This window comes from Cebus imitator, unplaced genomic scaffold, assembly GCF_001604975.1.
Source record: "Cebus imitator isolate Cc_AM_T3 unplaced genomic scaffold, Cebus_imitator-1.0 Scaffold150, whole genome shotgun sequence".
In the NCBI taxonomy this organism is placed as follows: Eukaryota; Metazoa; Chordata; class Mammalia; order Primates; family Cebidae; genus Cebus; species Cebus imitator.
The window spans coordinates 2,273,486-2,298,716 of record NW_016107465.1 but is presented as its reverse complement, the minus strand read 5'-3'; the positions used below and the strand labels follow the sequence as shown (position 1 = coordinate 2,298,716).

Genomic DNA, 25,231 nt, shown 5'->3' with positions numbered 1-25,231 from the left:
CTTACATGTAATACCCCATAGCGCAAGATGTGCAGGTTCCTGGGTCATCTGGAAAAAAATTAAAGTAATGAAAAATAATAATCATGAGGAATTTGTCATTTTCAAAAATAGACTCTGCAGAAGTTGTGGCTTGGGATAAACAATCCCGTGGGATAGTTTCCTGAAATGTACTGTCCAGAAATAACATTTGCACAGATTGCACCATTTTTAATTAGTAACAAGATGTACACTAGGATTTATCTTTATCAAAGTTAGTAAGAGTTCTCATAAACACTTGGCCCTGACTTTCAAGGAGGAATAGGCTCCAGCTACTGGGTCTCCAAATTAAAGATCAATGACCATCCACCTCAAGAACCCCCGGGCCTCTACTGAGGTAGAGGGATGAGCAAGTCCACACACAAATATTTGGAAGGGGTTACAAGCTTCTGACCCTGAATAGAGGGTTTGCCATCAGTTACCCCAGAATCTTGCCAATGGAAATGAGCATCATTTGGGGAACTCCTTTGAAATCAGCACAATTATTTTTCCCAAGTATCCACTTCAGGTTATGCCTGTCACAACTTTCCTAAAAAAAAAAAACAAAAACAAACAAAAAAAACTGCCCTGTTCTCATTAACAGTTAATGATTCAATGCATCCCTGTTGGCTCCTAGAAGGGTTCTTTCCTGCAGCTTTCAGGGGACTTAAAGAGAGAAAGAATTTTAAGAGTCGTCATCATAGTCTATTTCTCTTTCTCATAACACTTCCCAAAAGATGCAACTATCAGATATGGCTATGCAGTGAGTTCTGTGACTTCCTCTGGCTTGCAGTTCTTGCACGTAACAGAGTTATCTTTGGCAGGTTCTTTCTGTGATCTAACCTACCCTCCAGTCTTGCTCTTTTTATTTTAATAGGAGATGAAAGGCAACTGCTCCTCCTTAAAATGTTCCTCTTGGTATGTGAAGATTTTATGTCACCTTTAATTAACAAAACTATTATCATTTGAACTTTGTGCATAGCTTTCCTTTCTAATCTATCTGGTCTCTTCTGATTTTCTTAGATTGCCTTTAGGAGGTAGAGACAGCCTCACCCAAATCTTAGTCACATATTCATCTCGGGTCCTAGGGACGCTACCGAATGACATCACTGTGTACTACACATAATACAACGAATGCATTGCACAAAATGTTAAGTGGGAAAATTTCTAGCAAAGGCTCTGCCAATTAAAGCAGGGATCTGCAGAACCTTCTGGAAATAGCTTGATGATGGTGCAGTGGAAAGAGTGCTGACTTGGAAACTGAGCTACCTGTTGGAAGTTTCAACTCAGGCTTAACTATCTTGTGAACTTGCACAAATGTCATTTTGCTTTCTGGGTCCTGGTTTCTGCAGGTGTAAAATAAGCTGGTTGGACAAGATTGTTGTTAAGACTTCCAGAAAGTCACAGATTCTGAAGCTGAATCTAGCAAGAGTTGGCAACTATGGCCCACCCCAGGACCTTGACCTTGCCATCTATTTATATGTATTATGTAAGACTGCTTTCATGCTATATAACCAGAGTTGAGTAATTGCAAGAGACCAAAGATGTTTACTCCCTGCTACTTCACAGAATTTGCTATCCCCTGACTATAGCACTATCAGCTGGTGACTTTGTCATGCTCATCTTTGCTGGGGGACACAGGTGCCTCTAATTGTCGTAACAGCTGGTTTCAGAGTGCCTCTTAGGAAAAGAACTGTCTATATTTAGGAAACTACCTTGTTAAGCTCCTTGGGGTAGAAGTTTAATTGGAAGAGTTGAACAAGAGCCAAGACAGTCAAAGAGATAGAAGGGCCCTTCTGCAGGAAGCTGTTATCTGCTCATGGGAGAGAAATGGTTTTTAATGTCTGGGTCAACATGGTTTGTAATACAGTCACTAAGGACAGTGAAATGAGCCAAAAACCAAGCTAATTAGGTGGAACCAGGAACGGAAGCTAGAGGTGCCCATGAGAAAAGCTCCCTGGAATTCTTAGAAATCTTGGGTAAGGCCAATTCACAAACTGGGGATCTGAGCCCATTGCAAAGGTGTGCAGAGGCCCCAATGAATACCACTGGTTTCACCGGGCTAGTTCATTTTCCCTTACAAGTCTATGCATCCTTATTCTTTTCAGTTTCAAAATAACTTCCTACGACTTGGCTTGCATTTGGTCAGCTTACTTTACTCTGCTTCCCTGATGAACATATTTGACTCTAACAGTTTTGCTAATTTGGCAAGGGCTGGGGAAATTCTAATCCTGTTCTTTAATGTTCTGGTCATCCCTCCCATCTAGGAACTTAATGAGCTTGCTCTCTGCTCCTTTAAGCGGGTCACTGATGAGAATGTTAAACAGAACCAAGCCTCAGAAATGTGCATACCAATGCAATCTTGAGTTCAGGGACTTTTCCAGCCCAGTTACACAGTGAATTTGGTACCTTTACAACAGTTTGCATAAATGAATAATACATAGAACAGGAACTGTGTCTTATAACAGCTTATGAATGCCCATTAGTTTTTCTCATTATTATCAGCTGTTCTAAAGAATGAGAATTATTTAAAAAAATTTTTCCACCTCAGAAGATCCACAAGTCAGACCTAAGCTAAATGGATTTAGCTTGACCACTGAGAGGCTGCTGTTATGAGATTAAGGAAGAAGGTAACAATCCCAAATCTAGAAATTGACTCTAAGTCAGGCTGGCATTTAGATGGTAAAGAGCGGTGGCTTAAGGAGAAAGATGAATTTTCCTGGCTTCTAGTCTGTGTGTGACGAGGGGAATGGGAAGGGAGTCTAAACAAGCTACAGTCGTTAGCTGTCTTGGAAGGTGTTATCCAAAGTAGGATGTTTAAATAGCTCTGGTGATTTGATCTTGTCCAACTTTTGAGCTGAGAGACCATATTTGGGGAGAGAAGGGGAAAGCTCAGTCAGAATTCAGAGAGAGCCTCACATGTTTGGAAAAAAGCCTTCAGAAACAGTGGCTGCTTTCCGGCTGCTCATATCCCTGCTAAGGAGAACGTGTGAGCAGATGCCTTGTCAGGACGGGGATGCCGTCTTTCTGTCTTGAGAAACTCATTTTTATTGTCTTACTTATATGGGCTGGGGCGGGCAGGACTACAATGTCCACTCTATCTTGAGAGCTGTTCATATCCCCACTGTCACCTTCCCACTGTGTCTTTGGGGATCACCGGTACTGTCACTCATCATGAACTCACTGTCCCATGGAGACATTGCCTCCTCCTTCAACATCACCTTCGGCAGTCAATTTACATTCTACACCATTTTATTTTGTTCTCAGTAATAACGATCACCTTCACCATTGAATTTGGATGGATGAGGGCCACAGTGGGAGCTGTGCACATCTTACCTATAAGATGTATTAGAAAGGAGATATTTTAAACTTGAACATCTAGAGGAGAATTTATTTTTATGGTTTATATAAACTTGGTGTCCCATAATTCAGGATACACACAAGTGGAAGGTAAACATAACCATGGCAACCCCATGCAGACTGTGAGAGGGTCCTGGCCTCTTGCTGCTCCGTGAGAAATAAAATGTCAGCTCAAGTCAGGAAGCTGGCATTTCATGAAGATGCAATGTCACAATTACAGGGTGAGCCTGGCCACCCTGGCCATGCTGGCTGGCCGAAGAGACCAGGTCTCCCTATGGCATCCAGGCTGATATCAGTGTCCTGATCCCAAGTGATCCTTCTGCCTTGGCTTCCCAAAGTGCTGCCATTACAGGGAAGTTATTTTGTCACTGGATAAAGATGCTTGTGAAAAAAAACTGGACTTCCAGGCTATTTATCTCAGCTTGCTAGCAGAAAAGCATGCAGTTTAAGATGGGGTCTTACTGTATTGCCCAGGTGGTTTTGAACTCCTGACCTCAAGCAATCTTCCTGCCTCAGGCTACCAAAGCCCTGGTATTACAGGACAGTCCTTGGAAAGACCAGGAAATCCAGAGTTTTCTTCGAGAATGAGGATTCCTGAGAAGTGAGTTTCACCTTGAATCAAGAAAGGAGAATCATATACTGTCAAAGGCAATCACCCAGGGCCTCGAGAACAGGGGAATGGTGAAGAGCTGGGCTTAATGGGATGATGGTCATTCTCTCTCCCACCTAAAAGCTACCACTACCTCAAGACCTCCTCAAGATGGTGACCTGTCTTGGTTTCAACACCTTAAATAAGAAACATTGGGAAGATGCATACTTTTCCATTCCATATCAGACATGTCTTAGAGGAAACTCTTATATCTGAATGACCAAAGAAAAGTATGAGAAAAATGCAAAATCTATGCCAGGCCATTCACAATTTTGCTGGTGCCCTGGAGTCCACATGCATTTCAAGAAGAATAAAGTGTGTCAAACCTGCAGAAGACTGAAGCATGTCTGTCAGACCTGCCTCTTGGACCTGGAGCATGGCCTGCGCATCCGGGTTTGTGATGCGGAGTTGTCTTTATAAGATGACATGACGTCTTTATAAGATGGCCAGTTTGCCTGCTGGGGAAAGCCACATCCACCAGTGACATGCTGGACAAACTGGCCTGGACCATGCCCTATTATGTAAGGAATAAGCCCCACATTTTCTTCTTTTGGGGAAAGAGAGAGGGTAAAAGAGGAGAGGAGTTTCCATACAGACATGAGAAGCCTACAGGTCCACATGATTCCCTTGCTGATCAGATATTAAAGATTGATATTACAGAGTCAATGACCCTGTAGCAGATAAGCTTCTATAGTAGGATTTAACCATGCCTCATCTGGAACTACCAGAAGACAAGTCTATCCCCACACTAGATGTTAGTGGTCTGGGTGATACCATTACGGAGACAGATCTTAAGAAATAATCTCTACCTCTTTAGAGAGATCTGGACAATCCCTGTTGTGCAGAGACAATGGTACGCTTTCATCCAGGTTTCCACAGGGCAGGCTGCACAAGTGGCTGCAGAGAAGTCCTTTAATAAGTTAAACGTCAATGGCTGCAGACTCCATGTAAAATGGGAGGATCGCAGGCAGCCAGAGGAAAGGAAAATGACAGAATCCCAGAACCTGGGATCCAGCTAGAGCCAATTCCAGCACTGCTGGGAACAATTCCTCCTGCAGCAGCAGCAGATGCATCTGCCAATGACTTCAGCCTACCCCCGAGTGCTCCTTCAGCTGTGGTGTGCATTGCCTGGCCATGTTCAACTGCTGTTACCCTGCCCCCATCCGTGCTATTGCTCTGCCTCTCCAGGATTTGGGCCACACATGTTCTACTCAATGGGACCACCTTCCTTTTACAAGAGGACTCCAGGATCAATCCACTGTCTCTCTCAGGACCCTCAGAGATGGGAGCTCATGCCAGAAAACACAGCAGGCCCTAGCACATTATCACACCCCAGGGCCGTATGGAAGAAAGGACACTTAAACATCGCTCTTAGAATAAGTATATGTTTTTCCTCCGTTGTCGTTTCCATGGTATCTGATGTGTTCAGATGTGGGCAGGTGAAAAATGATGGCCATGCTTTTCTACACATATTCAAAGGATCAATGGACCTCAAATAAGATGCCACTAAAACATCTGGCTATTAATATCACATGACAAATAAAACCTAAAACCTATCTTCCTCATTTCTGTGGATGACAAGCAGCTGGGTGAATTGCAAGGTGCAACAGAATTATCAACCCAATCATATGTTCACTTCACCTCTGTTTATGGAGGGAAAACTGACCTGCAGGAAAAAACCTTTTGAACATGTTTATGTCCACTGGGTATATTGTATTTTATCATCTACAAAAAGGTTACTAGTACGAATTTTTGTAGTGGCTAAGTGTGATTGAACTGTTTCGAATTCGCATTATCAGAAAGATAAGTAGAAACCAGTATCCATTACAGCCCAGATCTCTTCTTTGCTCTTCTTTTTCTCATTTATTGCCAAAGAAATTTAATAATTCACTAAGAAAAAGACAAAAATGAAATGTCTTTGTATTCCGATCCAAAAAAGAGGAACATACTAGCTAAAATGCTTCTAACTTGTTTTTTTTCCTAATTTTATTATTCTTTTTGCATGTTTATTTTTCTTTTGCGGGAGACAGAAGAGACTCAATGTCTGAAGGATAGCTTTTTATCATAATATGCCACAATTGGCCATGAAGTAGATACCATGTTTAGGCAGAATCAACCCTCTGCAAAACTTGGTGGTGGAGGGGAGTTAATTTCAGGGTGCCCCTATCTTATCTTTGGCTGTCTCATTCAAGCTTCTAGGACTTTCATTCATAGCTCACGATAGCCAGACTCCCCCCTACCACTCCTTTTGAAACCTGTCTGTCCTGTGCTCTGTTACTGCAAGAACCTACTAGGTTACTGCGAGAACCTACTAGGTTACTGCTTAGGATGATAGGCGAATGGGCATGGCTGTTATGTGCTCTTGGGAGACTCCTAGGCTGAGTCTGATGGTTTCATAGAGGGCAGACCCCCGACACATGCTCTCTTGCCTGTCGCCCCAAGTGCTCCTTCAGCTGTGGTGCACATTGCCTGGCCATGTTCAATTGCTATTGCGCTGCCCCCATCTGTGCTATTACTCTGCCCCTACCCCCAGGATTTGGGCCACACATGTTCTACTCAATGGGACCACCTTCCTTTTACAAGAGGACTCCAGGATCTCTCTCTTTCTCTCTTTCTTTTCTCTTCTCTTCTCTTCTCTTCTTTTCTTCTTTCTTTCTTTCTTTCTTTCTTTCTTTCTTTCTTTCTTTCTTCTTTCTTTCTTTCTTTCTTTCTTCTTTCTTTCTTTCTCTTCTTTCTTTTTGAGACACTCATTCTCTTCTTAAGTGTTCTAGACTCCTTAGGTTCCTTCCACTTCGACTTTCTTAGGCTACATCTGCAAACGTTCCATAAAACATTACCCATTTGATTGTAGTTTAGCATACCCTGGATACTTGCTTCTCCCAGACCATCTCAATCTTTTGGGCCAGTCACCTCCCCGGTCCAATCATCTCTATCCTATGCTCTACCAAACTAGGGACTCCATTCACCTTCCCAGGATTCAGCTTGGCCAATATCTCCCACACTTAGGCCAAGTATTAGATCAAAGTCATGCTCCATCCATACTTCATAGAACTTTTAGCCCCAGTCACTCTCAAAGCTCCATCAACAACAGAGATCTAAAGTTCTAAGCTCCATACTGTTTTGATGAATCACTCATTGACTTAAAGAGTTAGTATGTTAAAAAATATAATTTATACACGTTATGCTCACCCACCACTTGCATACTAATATATGTGTGTATATAACGTATTATTCATTATTATGTGCTAGTACATGAATGTATTAGTGTATTTTCACACTGCTATAAAGAAATGCCCGAGACTGGGTAATTTAAAAGAAAAAGAGGTTTGGCTGGGCTCAGTGGCTTATGCCTGTAAACCCAGCACTTTGGGAGATTGAAGAAGGCAGATCATCTGAGGTTGGGAGTTTGAGACCAACCTGACCAACACAGAGAAACCCTGTCTCTAGTAAAAATACAAAATTAGTTGAGGGTGGTGGCACATGCCTTTAAGTCTAGCTACTTGGGAGGCTGAGGCAGGAGAATTGCTTGAACCGAGGAAATGGAGGTTTTGGTGAGCTGAGATCATGCTATTGCACTCTAGCCTGGGCAAGAAGAGCAACACTCCATTAAAAAAAAAAAAGAAAGAAAAAGAAGTTTAATGGACTCACAGTTCCATGTGGCTGGAGCAGCCTTGCAATGGCCTCACAATCATGGTGGAAGGTAAAGGAGGAGCAAAGGCATGTCTTACATGGCGACACGCAAGAAAGCATGTGTGGCGGATCTGCCCTTTATAAAACCATCAGACATCATGAAACTTATTCACTATCATGAGAACAGCACAGGAAAAACTGCCCATGATTCAATTAGCTCCCACTGGGTCCCTCCCATGGCATGAGGGGATTATGAAAGCTACAATTCAAGATGAGTGGGGACACAGTCAAACCATATCAATGAATATTTCACATATATTAAAAAGATGTGATAGAGTAGAAAATTTAAGGTTTAAGAGGATAACATAAAAACAAACATTTGCATACCTCTCTCTGGAGACCAGTGACCCAGGCCACACCTAACCAAATGCTACATCTGAGCTAATAAATCCACATTTAACCTTGTCAAAACATGTTACGAGTTTGGTTCCTCAAGATTGTACCCAGAAGAAATGGCTCTCTGATGGGGTCACTCACTTGCATGTACATAAGGAATCCCCTGCATTTGGCTTCCAGCCCTTCTTTATAGATGGATTATTTGATTCTAATTAACTTGTTCACCTAGCATTTTTGGGTCAGGAGGTAAGTAGAAATGCAGACGTGGATGAAAGTGTTTGAATAATATGATTAGATTCTACGTTTTCCACCTCTTCACCACCTTCTGTAGCTTCAGTACATAAATTTATTCCTCAGAACAAATTTTCTAGATGAAAATCATCAATGATTATGCCTTGATAAAAACACAATCTGAAAGTTTATCTGTTGGGAATATATTTTTAAAAAGTATAGTACATGCCTCAGAGATATTATGGGTTCAGTTCCAGACCACCTCAATGAAATAAATGTTACAATAAAGCAGGTCACACAAACTCTTTTGTTTCCCAGTGCATATAAAAGAAATATACTATACTGTAGTCTATTAAGTAAGCAATAGCATTATGTCTAAAAAATGTGTACACCTTAATTAAGAAATACTTTGTTGCTAAAAAATGCTAAATGATCATCTGAGCTTTCAGATCTTTTTGCTGGTGGAGGGTCTTGCCTTGGTATTGACGGCTGCTTGACTGATCAGGTTGGCGGTTTCTGAAGGTTGGGGTGGATGTGGTAATTTCTTGAAACAATGGAATTTGCCGCATTGATTGACCTTCCTTTACATACAAGATTTCTCTGTAGCATGCAATGCTGTTTGATAGCATTTTACCCACAGTAGAACTTCTTTCAAAATTTGAGTCAATCCTCTCAAACTCTGCTGCTACTTTATCAACTAAATTTATGTAATATTCTGTTCGCCACATCTTCATCAGGAGAAGTTTCCATCTTGAAAAACCACTTTCTTTGTTCAACCATAAGAAGCAATTCCTCATCTGTTCAAGTTTTGTCATGAGATTGTAGTAATTCAGTCACATCTTCAGGTTCCACTTCTAATTCTAGTTTTCTTCCCATTTCCATCTCCTCTGCAATCATTTTCTCCATTGAAGTCTTGAACCCTCAAAGTCATTCATGAGGGTTAGAATCAACTTCTTCCAAACTGTTAATGTTACTGTCTTGACCTCCTCCCATGAATCACAAATGATATCAAGAATGGTGAATCCCATGGACAGGAAGATGAGAAAAGACACTGGGGACTACTGTGGGAGAGGGGCAATGGCTGAAAAACTACCTATTGGGTACTATGCTCACTGCCTGGGTGATGGGATCATTCATACTCCGAACCTCAGCATCACACAGTATACCCATGTAATAAACCTGCACATGTACCCACTGAATCAAAACAAAAGATGAAATTATAAAAACATATGATGGGTGTAGTGGCTCATGCCAGTAATCCCAACAGTTTGGGAGGCTGGGACAGGAGGATCACTTGAGCCTAGGAGTTTGAGACCAGCCTGGGCAACATAGGCAGACTCTATTTCTACAAAAAATAAAGATATTAGCTGGGCATGTTGGCATGTACCTGTAGTCCCAGCTATGCAGGAGGTTGAGGTGGAAGGATTGCTTTAGCCTTGAAGGTTGAGGTTTTAGTGAGTTAAGATTGTACTACTGCATTACAGCCTGGGTGACAGCAAAACCCTAACAGAGAATGAAAGAATGAGAGAGAGAAAGAGAGAGAGAGAGAGAGGGAGAGAGAGAACTGTAAAGAATTAAAAACAGAAGATAAAATAAAAAATTGGCCAGGCACGGTGGCACACACCTGTAGTCCTAGCTAGTCAGGAGGATGAGGTGGGAGGATCACTTGAGTTCAGCCTGGGCAACAGAGTGGAAAAAAAAAGAAGAGAAAAGAATGGTGTACTCCAGCCTGGGCAGCAGAGTGAAAAAAAAGAAAAGAATGGTGAATCTTTTCCAGAAGATTTCTATTTACATTGCCCAGGTACATCAGAGGAATCACTATGGAGCTATTACCATATACAATGTCTTTCTTAAACAATAAAACTTAGGTTGGGTTCAATGGCTCACACCTGTAATCCCAGCACTTTGGGAGGTTGAGGTGATTGGATTATTTGAGCTAAGGAGTTCAAGACCAGCCTGGGCAACATGGCAAAACCCCATCTCTATAAAAAATATAAAAATTAGCCCAATGTGGTAGCACACAACTGTAGTTTTAGAAATCCAGGAGGCTGAGGTAGGGGAGGTTGCAGTGAGCCAAGAACTTGCCACTGTACTCCAGCCTGGGTGAGAGAGTGAGACCCTGTCTGATAATAATAATAATAATAATAATAATAATGACATGAAATTTGAAATTACTCTTCAATCCATGGACTGCAAAATGAAAGTCCTGTTAGCAGGCATGAAAAAAACATTAATCTCATTGTACATCTCCATCAGAACTCTTAGGTGACCAGGTACATTGTCAATGAGCGGTAATAGTTTGAAAAGTCTTTTTGTCTGAGCAGTAGGTCTCCACAGTGGGCTTAAAATATTCAGTAACCATTCTGTAAGCAGATATGCTGTCCCCAGGCCTTGTTTCATTTATGGACCACAGGCAGAATAGATTTGGCATAATTCTTAAGGGCCTACTATTTTCAGAATGATAAGTGAACACTGGCTTTAACTTAAAGTCATGAGTTGCATTAGGCCCTAACAAAAGTTAGCCTGTCCTTTGAGATTTGAAGCTAGGCATTGACTTCTCCTCTATAGCTATGAAGGTCCTAGATTGCATCTTTTCCCAATAGAAGGCTGTTCTACCTAAACTGGAAATCTGTTGTTTGGCATAGCCACCTTCATCAGTGATCTTAGCTGGATCTTCTGGACAATTTGCTGCAGCGTCTGCATCATCATTTGCTGTTTCACCTTGTACTTTTATATTACAGAGGTAGATAGCTTCTTTCCTTAGGCCTCATAAACCAACCTTTGTTACCTTCCAACATTTCTTTTGTAGCTTCCTTACCTCTCTCAGTTGACATAAAATTGAAGAGATTTAGGTCTTTGCTCTGAATTAGTCTTTGGCTTAAGGAAATGTTGTGGCTAATTTGATTTTCTATTCAGACCCTCAAATTTTCTCTGTGTCAGCACTAAGGCTGTTTCACTTTTTTTTTTTTTTTTTTTTTTCTGGAGTAGCACTTTTAATTTTCTTCAAGAACTTTTCCTTCACTTTCACAACTTGGCAAGATACCTAGATTTCAGCCTATCTTTTTGTTACTGTTTTTTGAGACAGTCTGGCTCTGTCACTCAGGCTGGAGTGCAGTGGTGCGATCACGGCTTACTGCAGCCTCATACTCCTGGAATCAAGCAATCCTCCCACCTCAGCCCCCTGTGTAGCTGGGACTACAGGCCACCATATCTGGCTAATTTTTGTATTTTCGGTAGAGATGGGGTTTCACCATGTTGCCCAGGCTGGTCTCTAACTCCTGAGCTCAAACCATCCTCCTGCCTTGGCCTCCCAAAGTGCTGAGATTACAAGTGTGAGCCACTGCGCCTTGCCCCATCTTTGTTTTTGATTTGCCTTTCTCACTAAGCTTAATCAATTTCAAGCTTTTGATTTAAAATGAGAGATGTGCCACTTTTCCTTTCATTTGAGCATCTAGATGCCACTGTAAAAGAATTAACTGGCCTAATTTCAATATTGTTATATCTCAGGGAAGGTCTGATGAGAGGAAGAGACATGGGGAATTGCCCAGTCAGTAGAAAAGGCAGAACACACTCATTTATCAATTAAGTTCCATCTTACATGGTGGGGTTCATGGTACCCCAAAACAATCGTAATTGATCACTGATCACTGTGATCATCATAACAGACATAATAATGATGAAAAGTTTGAAATATTGTATGAATTACAAAAATGTGACACAGAGACACAAAGTGAGCACGTGCTGTTGGAGAAGTGGTATAGATAGGTTTGTGGCAGGGTTGCCACAAAGCTGTACTTTGTAAAAAATGCAGTATGTGCTGTGTACAATAAAGTGAAATGCAGTAAAATGACATATGCCTGTTCATTTATATAAGATGGGCTAATAGACAAACATTCAAATTTTGTTTCTCAAGAGTATTTAATGACAGAGAAACATTTCATGATAGGCCATGTAAAAAAGGATGATAATCCATATCTATGTATATGGTAGGTAGATACCTACCTACATAGGTACATAGGTAGGTAGATAGATGATAGACATGGCTTTATGAAAAATCAGAAGGAAAAAAGCTAAAATATTAAAAATAATCTCTGTCTAGTAGATAGATGATAGATAGACATGGGTTTATCAACAATCAGAAGAAAAAAATGACTGAGGCAATCCGCCATTACCAAGGCCGTCCACCATTACAGAGACAGTTCACCATTACTGAGGCAGACCGCCATTACTGAGGCAGTTCTAACTATACCTCTATAAACAAAACCACGAGGAAGCTCACATAGCAGCTGGGCAGAGCCCACAGCAGCTCAGCAACACCTCTGCTGGCAGACTGTGACTAGGCTACCTACTTGCTGGGCAGGGCATCTCTGAAAAAAGGCAGCAGCACATCAGGAACTTATAAATAAAGCCCCACCTTCCCAGGACAGAGAACCTGGGAAAAAAAGGCAATTATGAGTTCCGCAGCAATGGACTTAAACGTATCTGCTCAACAGCTCTGAATGGAACAATGGAGCTCATAGCTCAGCACTTGAGCTCCTCTAAGGGACAGACTGTGTCCTCAAGCAGCTCCCCTACCCCTGTGTATCCAAAGAGACACTTCATAAAGGAGAGCTCAGGCTGACATCTGGCGGGATATCCTTCTGGGACAAAGATAACAGAAGAAGAAACTGACAGCAACCTTTACTGTTCTGCAGCACCACAGGTGATCCCCAGGGAAGCAGAGTCTGGAATGGAACTCTAGCAGTCCTACAGCAGAGGGGCCTGACTGTTAGAAGGAAAACTAAAAAACAGAAAGAAATAACTTCATCATCAACAAAAATGTTGAACAATGAGAACACATGGACACAGGGAGGGGAGCATCACACACTGGGGTCTGTTGTGGGGGACTAGGGGAGGGACAGTGGTGGGTAGGGGATTGGGGAGGGATAACATGGGGAGAAATGCCAGATATAGAAAATGGGGATGGAGGCAGCCAACCACATTGCCATGTATGCACCTATGCAACAATGCTGCATGTTCTTCACATGTACCCCAGTACCTAAAGTGCAATAAAATATTTTTTAAAAGTGTATCTTAAACCCCTCCCAAAAAAGAAGGAAAAAACTAAAATATTAACCATAATCTCTGCCTGATTTTATGTGTATATAAATATATATAAATAAATAAATAAATAAATATATATATATATATATATATGTTTGTTTGCTTTTAAAATAAATGTGTGTTACCGAATTGAGTAAAACAAAAATGGTATTATGGAAAAGAAAAGCTCAGGTCCTGAATTCCAGACATCATTTGGGCCATGTGTTTGAAAACAGTATCCTCCCACAGATCTCCCCTGAGGGAGCTTGTCATTTGGCTAAGCTCTTTATTTGTTTTGTTCCTTTCTTTTCTGCCCACACCTACTTTCTCATCTTCCCATTTTGTCTCTTGTCATTTCCTAATTCTACACCACCAGGACAGGACTGATGTTCTTCTGTGGGGTGTGTGGCTAAAACGGTGGCAGATATTTGTATAATTTCCTTGCAGAAGATTCACTTTTAAAATGAATTGTTTTTCTAATATTCTGCAGAGGAGGCCAATGAATAAGAAATGGGGTTATTCTTGGCTCTCCTGAGACTTGTGGCTTTTACTGGGGCCAAGCATTCTTAAACAAGTCCCTATATGAGCACCTGCAGCCTTGGAGTTGTTGGATCAGCAGAATGTTCAATAACCCCTGCTGAGATGTCCTACTCCTACCTTTGAGGAGAAAGACAGCATTATAAGCAGCCAATACTTGAATTGTTTTGAGAGATAATTAAGCAAATTATCAATAATGCATATTCTCCCAGGGTAAATATATACTTACTGAACAGTGCTGTACAAATTTGCAGAAGAGTCACTGACATTCTTCAGTCCACCGGAAGGTAATGAACTGGGTAAGACATTTATATTCTCAAAGAGTACAACTAATTATAAGCCCCAAATAACACAAAAAAGTACATAATTCAAATAGGTCTTGCTCTTAGAATTGCCTCAAATAATTAACACTCGAATACAAAATGTATCCTCTGACAGTTTTGCCAAAGCAGATTTTTCTGGAAGGTTCAGTGGTGCCGGGATATAAAGTATTTGGTTGGGGGTTTGCTAGTGATTTTCAATCATGTTGTCCTCATGGGTGTCCAGGGATAATGAATACATGTTTAAATTGGCAGGAATGAAAATGGTGCAGCTGACAGTGGGGCACAACTCCCTGGAGGGACACGGGAGTAGAAGAGACTGGAATAAATAATCGAATTTATTGTCTACAAATGTTGGCTAAAGAGGGCTCAGTCTTCTATTGGACTCCAGTCTTTATTGAGTTCTCTAATTCCAGCGAGGGAATATCATAATAGGCAAGCTGTTTGTGGATTTCCATGCTTCTTCAAGCTGACTAGCAGGTGGAAGTGATGGATGAAAATACGCAGCAGTTTTTATAGGGATTGCTCACTAAAGCTGTACATTTATTCACGTATTCATTTATTCTGAAGCCTTCATTTTTGGGGGAAGACATAAAAAGAAAAAATTAGATTATTATGTATTTTGAGAAGGAATCTCACTCTGTTGCTCAGGCTGGAGTGCAGTGGCATGATTTCGGTTCACTACAACCTCCACCTCCCGATTCAAGCAACTCTCCTGCCTCAGATTCCTGAGTAGCTGGGACCACAGGTGTGCGCCACTGCGTTTGCTAATTTTGTGTATTTTTAGTAGAGACAGGATTTCACCTGTTCACCAGACTAGTCTTGAACTCCTCATCTCAGGTGATCCACCCGCCTTGGCCTCCCAAAATGCTGGGATTACAGCGGCGAGCCACTGCACCCAGCCTAGGTAATAATTAAAATAAAAACAAAGCATAAATTTTTGTTCAATTAATGCATGAAACAGACACTAAAACACCAGCTTCATGAAGACATGTTCTGTTTTGTTTTTATGTATCTCCAATACCGAGAACTGCTGGTATCTAGTGGATACTCCAGAAATATGCATCGGGTGAAGAAAACAAATAAGTATGTAAATTCAGATAAAGAATTAGAGAGTGATGAGACTGGGATTGAGAGATGAGGCTAATTTAGATGGGCTGGTGAGGCAGTGTCTTTCAAGAATTGACATTTGAGCAGAGATTCCAGTGTTTTTCCAATGATAACAAAGAGCTAGCCCTGGGAGGTTCTGAGGGCAGGTGTTCCAGACAAAGGCCAGGGAAAGCTTGTCCCATTCAAAGAACATCAAGAAGGCTAGTGGGGCTGGAAGAGATGGAGAGAAAGAGAGTCAAGAGGTAAAGCCAGGGTCATAGGCAGGATAAGATCGTATAGGATCTTATTGGCCAGGATAAGAGATGTACATTCTAATCTAAGAGTAATGGCGAGGCATGAGAAGCTTCATTAAAAATGACTTATGTGATCTGATATATTTAAAATGATGACTGCATCTATTGTGTGGTAATGGCTTATTTAACTGCAAAAACAGATACGTCTATTAAATCTTGCTCAACTAGATTCTATGTAACACACTCAAGAAATATATTATTATTATTTTTTTGGAATATACTAGGGGAGAAATGATTAGGAATAAACTAAGATTGTGGGTACCGTAAAAGGAAAACTCAGATTTGAGAGAAAGTAAATAAATAAAATTGAGAGTATTAAATGATAAGATGTGCGGAGTGATGGAATGGGATTACTCCCTGGCCTTGCCCAAGCGCCTGGATGGATGGGAGAAGACGAGCACCCAGCAGTGAAGTGGACTTAGAAGTAATGAACACTTAGTGATCCCACACTACAGACCATCCACTGCTTTGGATACTATAAGGAATACATGCAGGTGAGAAAGGCACTTCCTACCCTCAAGGAATTTGCAGTCTGGCGAAGGCACAGTAATTAATAAAGCTAATTAGAGAGAAACCACAGTGAGGCAAATGATAGAATGGAGAAACAACCTCTAATCTAGCGTACCACAGAAATATTTGTTCAGGATGAAAGAAGCCAAGTTATGATTCTCTCTCTTCTCTTTTCCCACTTAATTGAGCTTTCACCGGCCAGGCGTGGTGGCTCATGCCTGTAATCCCAGCAGTTTGGGAGGCCGAGGTAGGTGGATCAGCTGAGGTTGGGAGTTTGAGACCAGCCTGGCCAACAGGGTGAAACATCGTCTCTACTAAAAATACAAAAATTAGCCGGGTGTGGTGGTGCCTGTCTGTAATCCTAGCTGCTCAGGAAGCTGAGGCAGGAGAAGCACTTGAACCAGGGAGGCAGAGGTTGCAGTGAGCCAAGATCATGCCACTGCACTCCAGCCTGGATGACAGAATGAGACTCTGGCTCAAAACAAAACAAAACGAAATGAAACAAAAATCAAAGAAGCAAACAAACAAAAAATAGGCTTTCATCTATCTTGCTTAATAGACAAATTCAGAGCATTCTTATTATAGTTAGGGCTGTCCAATAAAATGCAGTGCTGGGAAAAGAACCCAAGGATTCAATTTTAGTGAAGGATGAGTGAAAAATAAGCTTGCCAGGAGGAAGAGACAGGAAAAAATTATCTTGGTCTTATCTTTAGAATTGAGTAATGCTATTTGACCCACCAAACCTCATGTTAAAATGTTATCCCCTCCCAGTCAAGTAGGTATAAAAACAATATTTTTTAACTAATTTTTTATCTCCAGTGGTAGACGTAAGGCCTAATGGGAGGTGTTTGGGTCATGTGGGTGGATCCTTCATGCACATGAATGAGTGGTGTCCTCTTGGGAATGAGTGAGTTCTTGCTTTATTAATTACCCTGAGAGTTTCTATGAGAGCTGGTTGTTCAAAAGAGCTTGGCGCCTCCCCTCCTCTTGCTTTTTCCTGCTTCCACCAGGAGTGGAAGCAGCCTGGAACTCTCACTAGAAGTAGATGCTGCAGCCATGCTCTTGTACAGCCTGCAGAAGCATGAGCCAAATACACCTTTATTCTTTACACATTTCTTAGCCTCAAGTATCCCTTTTAGCAATACAAATGGACTAAGACGGTAGATACAACAAAATAAAACAACAAAAAAACATCCTTTGAGAATTTGCAACCCTAAGCCAGATCTCACAAAGGTTTATAGTCATAATTCATGTTACCTGTGTGTTCTGGAACATCTCAAAAGGAAAATTCAATTTCAGGTAGTTCCAGGTAAGTAGTGCCTTGAGGAAATTAATAGAAGGAAATGCAAATCTTCTCTTAAAAATCTAATCTTAATCCAGACCTTAAAGTATTTTCATAGGTAAATTTTCAAGGAAAATGATCATAATTTAAAAACAGAAACCACACAAGCAAGTCAGTCACCATGACAGAAAGTGAGCAGAAATAACAGCAGAATCAGACCCACAGAGACTACAGATCTTGAAATTACCTGGTACAGAATATAAAATATTTAAAATTTTTAAAGAAATAAAAAGAACATCTTGAAAATATAAATAACCAAGTGGTTTGTAAAACAACTACATATAAATTCTGTAAGTGAAAGGCATAAAAATTAGAATCTAAAGCTCAATGGAGAGGTTAAACAATAGATTAGGCATAGCAGAAAAAGAATTAGGTGAACTCAAAGACAGATACAAAGAAAAGATAGAAAGAGCCCATAGAGACAATGAAAGCTAAAAAATAGGAAAGGGTGGTTAAGAAATGTGGAGGTTAAAATGAGAAGGGCTAAAAAATGTCAGAAGTTCCAAAAAGAGGTAACTGAGAGAATGAGAAAGAGACAATATTCAATAACAATAAAATGCCTAAGAATTTTCCAGAATTGTTGACAAAACCCCCCACCAATCTGGCTGGACACAGTGGCTCATGCCTGTAATCCCAGCACGTTGAAAGGCCAAAGCAAGAGGCTTGCTTGAGCCTGGGAGTTTGAGACCAGCCTAGGCAATATAGCAAGACCCAGTCTCTACAAAAAAAAGTTAAAATTTAGCCGTGCATGGTAGCATGCACCTGTAATCCCAGCTACTTGGGAGCCTGAGGCAAGAGGATCACTTGAGCCCAGGAATTCCAGGCTGCAGTAAGCTATGATCGCCCCACTGCACCCCAGCCTGCGTGAGAGAGATATACTGTCTCTATTAATAATAATAAATACCTATGATTAATTTCAAGAAACAGCACAAACATATATATTACTATTTTGTTAATCTATAAGAAGACTCATCACAGTGAAATTAAAGAATAACCAAGAAAGCAAACAGCTGTTAGCCTATGGAGAACAATAAAGAGACAGCATATAAGAAGAAATACCTTGAGAAGGGAATTTGGAATTTGGTAGATGAAAGACCATCAGTCTTTTCAGAAAGACACTACAACTGTGGCAGAAAATTCTTTGAAATCTTCATGAAAGATCTGGAACTGTAGAATGTAAGAGCCAGAAGGAAACTTAGGCCAAAGGCTCAGCTCAACTTTATAAATGTATGAAGCATTTTCGTCTGTTTAGAGTCCTCTGTTTCTTCTGAAAAAAATGGCATTTTTTTCTTTTTCTGAGCTTCCAGTAAATTTTGCCTTTAAAGATACTATAACTATTTTTCTGGTTGGGATATAGTGAATTATTAATGATTTACTCCTTTTATTTATTTATTTAAGATGGAGTTTTGCTCTGTTGCCCACGCTGGAGTGCAGTGGAGTGATCTTGGCTCACTGCAACCTCCACCTCCCAGGTTCAAGTGGTTCTCCTGCCTCAGCCTCCCAAGTAGCTGGGATTACAGTTGCCCACCACCATGACTGGCTAATTTTTGTATTTTTAGTAGAGGCAGGGTTTCTCCATGTTGGCCTGGCTGATCTCAAACTCCTGACCTCAGGTGATTCACCTGCCTTGGCCTCCCAAAGTTCTGGTATTACAAGCATGAGCCACCGCACCTGGCCACCCTTTTTTGAAAAAAGATAATTTTGACTTTTATTTTAGATTTAGGGGTCCATGTGCAAGTTTGTTACCTGGGTATACTGCATGATGCTGCGGTTTAGTGTACGACAGATCCTGTAATCAAGGTACTGAGCATAGTACCCAATAGCTAGTTTTTCACCCCTTGCCCCTTCTCCCATAGTAGTCCCCAGTTTGTATTGTTGTCATCTTTATGTCCATGAGTACCCATTGCTTAGCTCCCACTTAAAAGTGATAACACAGTATTTGGTTTTCTGTTCCTTTGTTAATTCACTTAGGACAATGGTGTCCAGTTGTATCCACGTTGTGGTAAAAGATATGATTTTGTTCTTTTTTATGGCTGCAGATCTCCCCATTAGGGAGTATATCTCACTTATCTCTGAGCTGTAGTACCTAGTCTTGTTCTCAGCATGAATTCATTCCTTTCACAAACACATTTTGAGTCCTACTACGTGCTATGGCTGTGAAGGAGACTAATTTCCTAGTACAATATTTAGCTCAGGGTCGGGGGAATGAAGTAAGTAGAAAGATATTGCAATGAATGCTGTGTTTTCAGTGTTGCTCAGAGGATTCTGAACAATTTGGTAAGAAAATAATGTGATACCTAAATTAGAGCACGTGTGTGTGTGGGGGGGAATGCCTTCAAAGAATGGTTTCTTGAGGAAGCAAAAGCTTAGGTGAGACCTGAAAGATGAATTAGGGGGAGCAGGACAGAGAGAAGACAGAAAAGGAAAGAAAGCCATTCATGTAGAGAGAGCTAAATCTACAGAGATGATTCCTTTAGTGAAAGGATTTATTCAATTCCCCTTGAGGAAGCTGTAGAGTGAGTGACAAGACCTCAAAAATGTAATACAGTTGCCCTCATGTTAAAAACATACAGGTTTTAAATAATAGGATGGGAAAGTACCAAGGTGAATCGCAGAGAGTTTGGGGTAGCTAGAGTAAGGAGTAGCTATGCTTGGGAAGCAAGAAGAGGCAGGAGAGGAAAGGCTGGACAGATGAGTGGCTGAAGATCAACGATCACGAAGAAGCTTTCACGTCATTCTTGGGAGTATGAACTTTATCCATGGGCATGGGAAGTCATTTTAGATTTGTAGACAGTTGTCACCATCAGGTTTACATTTGAGAAAGAAGGCCATTATTACAGCAGAGAGTGGATTTTTGAGAATGGGAGAATAGAACAAGACCAATGTAGTATCTGGGGGAATTATGTCCGTGGCCTGAACTAAAGTATGGTGGTTGAGATGGGTAGAAGCAGACAGAGTGATAGTTAGGAAGTAGAAAAGATTTGTTCAGCCACTGTGGGTTGACTTATGTCTTCCAAAATGATATGTCCAAATATTAATACCTGCTACCTATGAATGTGTTCTTCTCTATGTTCTTGGTAATAGGGTCTTTGCAGATGTAATCAGATTGTTAAGATGAGGTCACATTAGATTAAGGTGGGCCCTAAGCTAAATCAAATAAGTAATTGCTGTATAAATGCGAAGACACAGACACACAGACACACAGACATTGAAGGGAGAAGGCCATGAGACCGTGAGGCAGAGATGTGAGTTATGTAGCTGCAAGGCAAATAATGCCAAGGACTGCCAGCAGCCACAAGGAGCTAGGAAGAGGCAAGAAATAATTTTCCTTTAGAGCCTCCAGAAGAAGCCAACCCTGCCAGCTCCTTGATTTCGGACTTCCAGCCTGCAGAACTGTGAGAGAATACATTTCTGTTGTTGTAAGCCACCATTTTAAGAAAGTTTTGTAGAAATGGGGTCTTGCTATGTTTCCCAGGCTGGTCTCCATCTCCTGGCTTCAATCAATCCTCCTGTCCTGGCCTTCCAAAGTGCTGAGATTACAGGTGTCATCCACCTGCTGGCCTAAGCCACTCATTTTACAGTACTTTGTTACAGCAGCCCTGCGAAACTAAAATGCAACTTACTAGTGTTTAGGGACACCATGTGCTCTGGCCTTGATCTTTAAAATATTGGAAAAAGAGCTGCCTGTTCTGCTTTTCAATTCACCTACTTCTTTTTGTTTATTGCATTTTAGGCTTTGGGGTACATGTGAAGAACATGTAAGATTGTTGCATAGGTACACACACGGCAGTGTGGTTTGCTGCCTTCCTTCCCATCGCCTATATCTGGCATTTCTCCCCGTGTTATCCCTCCCCAACTCCCCACCCCCTGCTGTCCCTCCCCTAGGTTTCCCCACACAGACCCCAGTGTGTGATGCTCCCCTCCCTGTGTCCATGTGTTCTCATTTTTCAACCCCTGCCTATGAGTGGGAACATGCAGCGTTTGATTTTCTGTTCTTGTGTCAGTTTGCTGAGAATGATTGTTTCCAGGTTCATCCATGTCCCTACAAAGGACGTGAATTCATCGTTTTTTTATGGCTGCATAGTATTCCATGGTGTATATGTGCCATATTTTCTTTATCCAGTCTGTCTTTGATGGGCATTTGGGTTGGCTCCAGGTCTTTGCTATTGCAAACAGTGCAGCAATGAACATTCATGTGCACGTGTCCTTATAATAGAACAATTTATAATCCTTTGGATATATACCCAGTAATGGGATTGCTGGGTCAAATGGAATTTCTATTTCTAGGTCCTTGAGGAATCGCCCCACTGTCTTCCATAATGGTTGAACTAATGTATACACCCACCAACAGTGTAAAATTGTTCCTATATCTCCACATCCTCTCCAGCATCTGTTGTCTCCAGATTTTTTAATGACCACCATTCTAACTGGCGTGAGATGGTATCTCCATGTAGTTTTGATTTGCATTTCTCTAATGACCAGTGATGATGAGCATTTTTTCATATGTTTGTTGGCCTCATGTATGTCTTCTTTTGTAAAGTGTCTGTTCATATCCTTCACCCACTTCTGAATGGGCTTGTTTGTTTTTTTCTTGTAAATCTGTTTTAGTTCTTTGTAGATTCTGGATATTAGCCCTTTGTCAGATGGGTAAACTGCAAAAATTTTTTCCCATTTTGTTGGTTGCCAATTCACTCTAACGACTGTTTCTTTTGCTGTGCAGAAGCTCTGGAGTTTCATTAGGTCCCATTTGTCTATTTTGGCTTTTGTTGCCAATGCTTTTGGTGTTTTAGTCATGAAGTCTTTGCCTGTGCCTATGTCCTGAATGGCTTTGCCTAGATTTTTATTAAAGGATATGTAATCTGAAATAAAGGTAGTACAGAGGGGATTGAAGAAAGAGTAGTTCCCAAATCTGCACCTGTTCTTTGTGATTTTGAATAAGTAACTGAGGTCTCTTGGGTGTCAGTTTACTCACTGAAAAACCCTAGAAGAATTCTATGGTTTTTATGGTGTTAGGCCTTATGTTTAAGTCTTTAATCCATCTGGAGTTAATTTTAGTGTAAGGTGTCAGGAAGGTGTCCAGTTTCTGCTTTCTGCACATGGCTAGCCAGTTTTCCCAACACCGTTTATTCAACAGGGAATCCTTTCCTCACCTACTTCTTTTTAGTGAAAAGAGGAATGCTTAATCATATGTGAATTGGTGAGTTTGCGAGAAGGAACTCATATGCCCAGCTGAGCAAGATGGAAGGTTAAAGCAGAGAGGAGTGGTTAGGAAATTCACAGTTCAGAGATTGAATTCATGTTTTTCCTTTTGGCCTTATAAGGAATAAAGCTGATGCTTTGATTTTTTTTTTTGTCTGTGTAATCTCCCTTCTCCCTTAATGCTCATTTGATTCTGAATTGTGGGAGAGGTATGCTTATTACTTTTTTATTTCAACAAAGCCCAAGGAAAGAGGGAGGAATGATGGGTTTCCTGGAATTTTGGCTTGTGCAGCTGAATGGTACTGTATTTGGATCCCTGGAGCTTGGGAGTGGAATCTGGGGATATCAGTGGAAGATGACAGCACACAGCAGGCACCTGATATGTTTGCTGAGTTTAAGGTGGTCTGACTTCCTCATTTTAGGGGAGAGTAAACTGACCCCCAAGAGACATCAGTTACTTGTTCAAAATCACATACAAGTGCAGGTTTGGGAACTATTCTTTCTTCAATCCCCTCAGCACTACCTTTATTTCAGATTACATATCCTTTAATAAAAATATTCACACACCCACTTTAAAAGACCATATTACACAGGCTTAGGATGCTGTTCCAGATCTTTGACCCTCTGCTGGTTAGCAAAAGCCCACATCACACTTTCATCTAAAGAATGTCTGTCCAGGCTGCAGGCTTTGGGACAGTTCAGTTGGGACTTGTGTCAACAGTTTACCCAAATCATTCAAGTAGGAGCTCTCCATCTGTCACAGAAGGGGTCCTCAGGATGTTTAATCATTGCAGTTTTTATTTCAAGACCTTGCCTTGAATGTCCTCTATTCAGGATACTGTGCCAAGGCTGAACTGCCTGGAGCAAAACATGACAATCCTTTGGAGATTGTGGGAGCCAGCCTGGAGATCCAAAGGGACTGGGCATGCAATCCCACCAAAATCATGTTTTTTATTCCTCTCCATTCAGGATGATAATGGAAGGTTTCAGCAAACAGCCTTCCATTTTCTGATTGCTTAGGTACATTTTACATTCTCAGCATCCAAGGAAACTCTCCAAAGAAATACATTGCTGGAAAAAAGGAAAACCAAGACAACATGCACTGATCTCCCTTGCTGCTTAAACAGAAACAAAACTGCTGAAAAACAAAACTTATTCTCCAACAGATATATTTTCTGGTCATTAATTTTTGCCCGAATTGCTGGTTCATGTAAACAAACTAGGACTTATGTAAACAAGTCCTGTTATCTGAAAAAAGAAGAAAGAAATCTAAGAGCCATCTTGTATGATTCACTTTAAAGAAAAATAAAAGAGTTGCTCATATTTTTAAAAAGATATTTTGAAAGACTCTGCCTATTCATCATCAGGCATATTTTAAAGAAGTGATGTTTTCTTTTGTGTATCTTCAAGTCACTATAGCAACTGGATCACTTTCTATTCATTAATCAGGAGTCACCAGCCAGAGAATCTACCCTTTCCCTCTAGGTTTGGAGCTTTGGTCTATTGCTCTACCTTTTAAAAACTTCTCGGATTTTGGAAACAGTTTTCTTCAAAAATGTTTCTCTTGATCTGAGAGTATTGCTGTGTTCCATGTGTTATTCATCGCTACACATTTTTGTCCCCTATGTTATGTGACAGCTTTTATGGAATTCTAGGTACGTTTTGATTACTTCTCTCTACTTCTGTGCTTTTATTGCTTACAGCTATAGGAGGTTTAACTGAATCTCCAGAGTTGTACAACAAATTATACAGAGGCGCTTCCACTTGTTCTTTCTTTTGTATCCTGCCGGCTGGAAATGCTGTCTAGTTACAGATGGAGTTTTGTTTTCCTTCATACACTTTTTAAGCTTCTCCTCCTTCTCAAAAGTCAGCAATCCATCTCAATTTTTATGAGTAACATGGACCTGCTGACACTGTGACGAGTGATCAGCACAATTCTTAATCACTTGGTAGCCTGAGGAGCATTGTGATCACATTTCCTGGGTTATATTCACTCCCCTGAACACTTGGATTGGATGTCAACTGCTGAATGGTTTGAAACATCACACAAAAGAGGGAAGGAGAGACTTGTGAGTTCCAGGAGTCTAGAAGTTTAGATTGGAATACACTTTGCAGATATGATTTGTTCAGCCAGTACTAACAGTGTTTAAATTATGTTTAAGGAAATCAAAAGAGTTTTCCATACGATCCCGAATTACCTCGAGTTCTGCACGCAGCAATTGGTTGGGACTGAGGAGTAAGTGACTCCTTTAGATGGGGAAGCCCTGTGGCCTCAGTCCTCAGCTGGCCTGCCTGACCATGGTATCTGCCTGGCACTTGTAGATATGAATGTCATCCTTTGCCAAATTTTACAGATGAAGAAACTGAGACTAGAAATTTTTAGGGACTTGACCAAAGCCAAACAGTTGATTAGTGGCAGCTTGAGGACTGAATCCAGCTTTACTGATCACTAGCCCAGTGCTTCCAGTTTTGTTTTTGTTTTTTGTTTTGTTTTGATTTTGAGACAGAGTCTTGTTCTGTTGCCCATACTGGAGTACAGTGGGATGATCACAGCTCA

At 40.9% G+C, this 25,231-nt stretch overlaps 1 protein-coding gene across 1 annotated transcript in view; it reads right to left on the bottom strand.

Annotated features, from left to right (window-relative positions):
* PCSK5 (proprotein convertase subtilisin/kexin type 5) overlaps positions 1-25,231 on the bottom strand; it is a 461,778-nt gene that overhangs the window by 55,334 nt on the left and 381,213 nt on the right. The window contains exon 25 of the mRNA XM_037743744.1: positions 6-48. Within this exon, the coding sequence (XP_037599672.1) occupies positions 6-48 (43 nt within the window). The remainder of the gene's footprint in view (positions 1-5; positions 49-25,231) is intronic.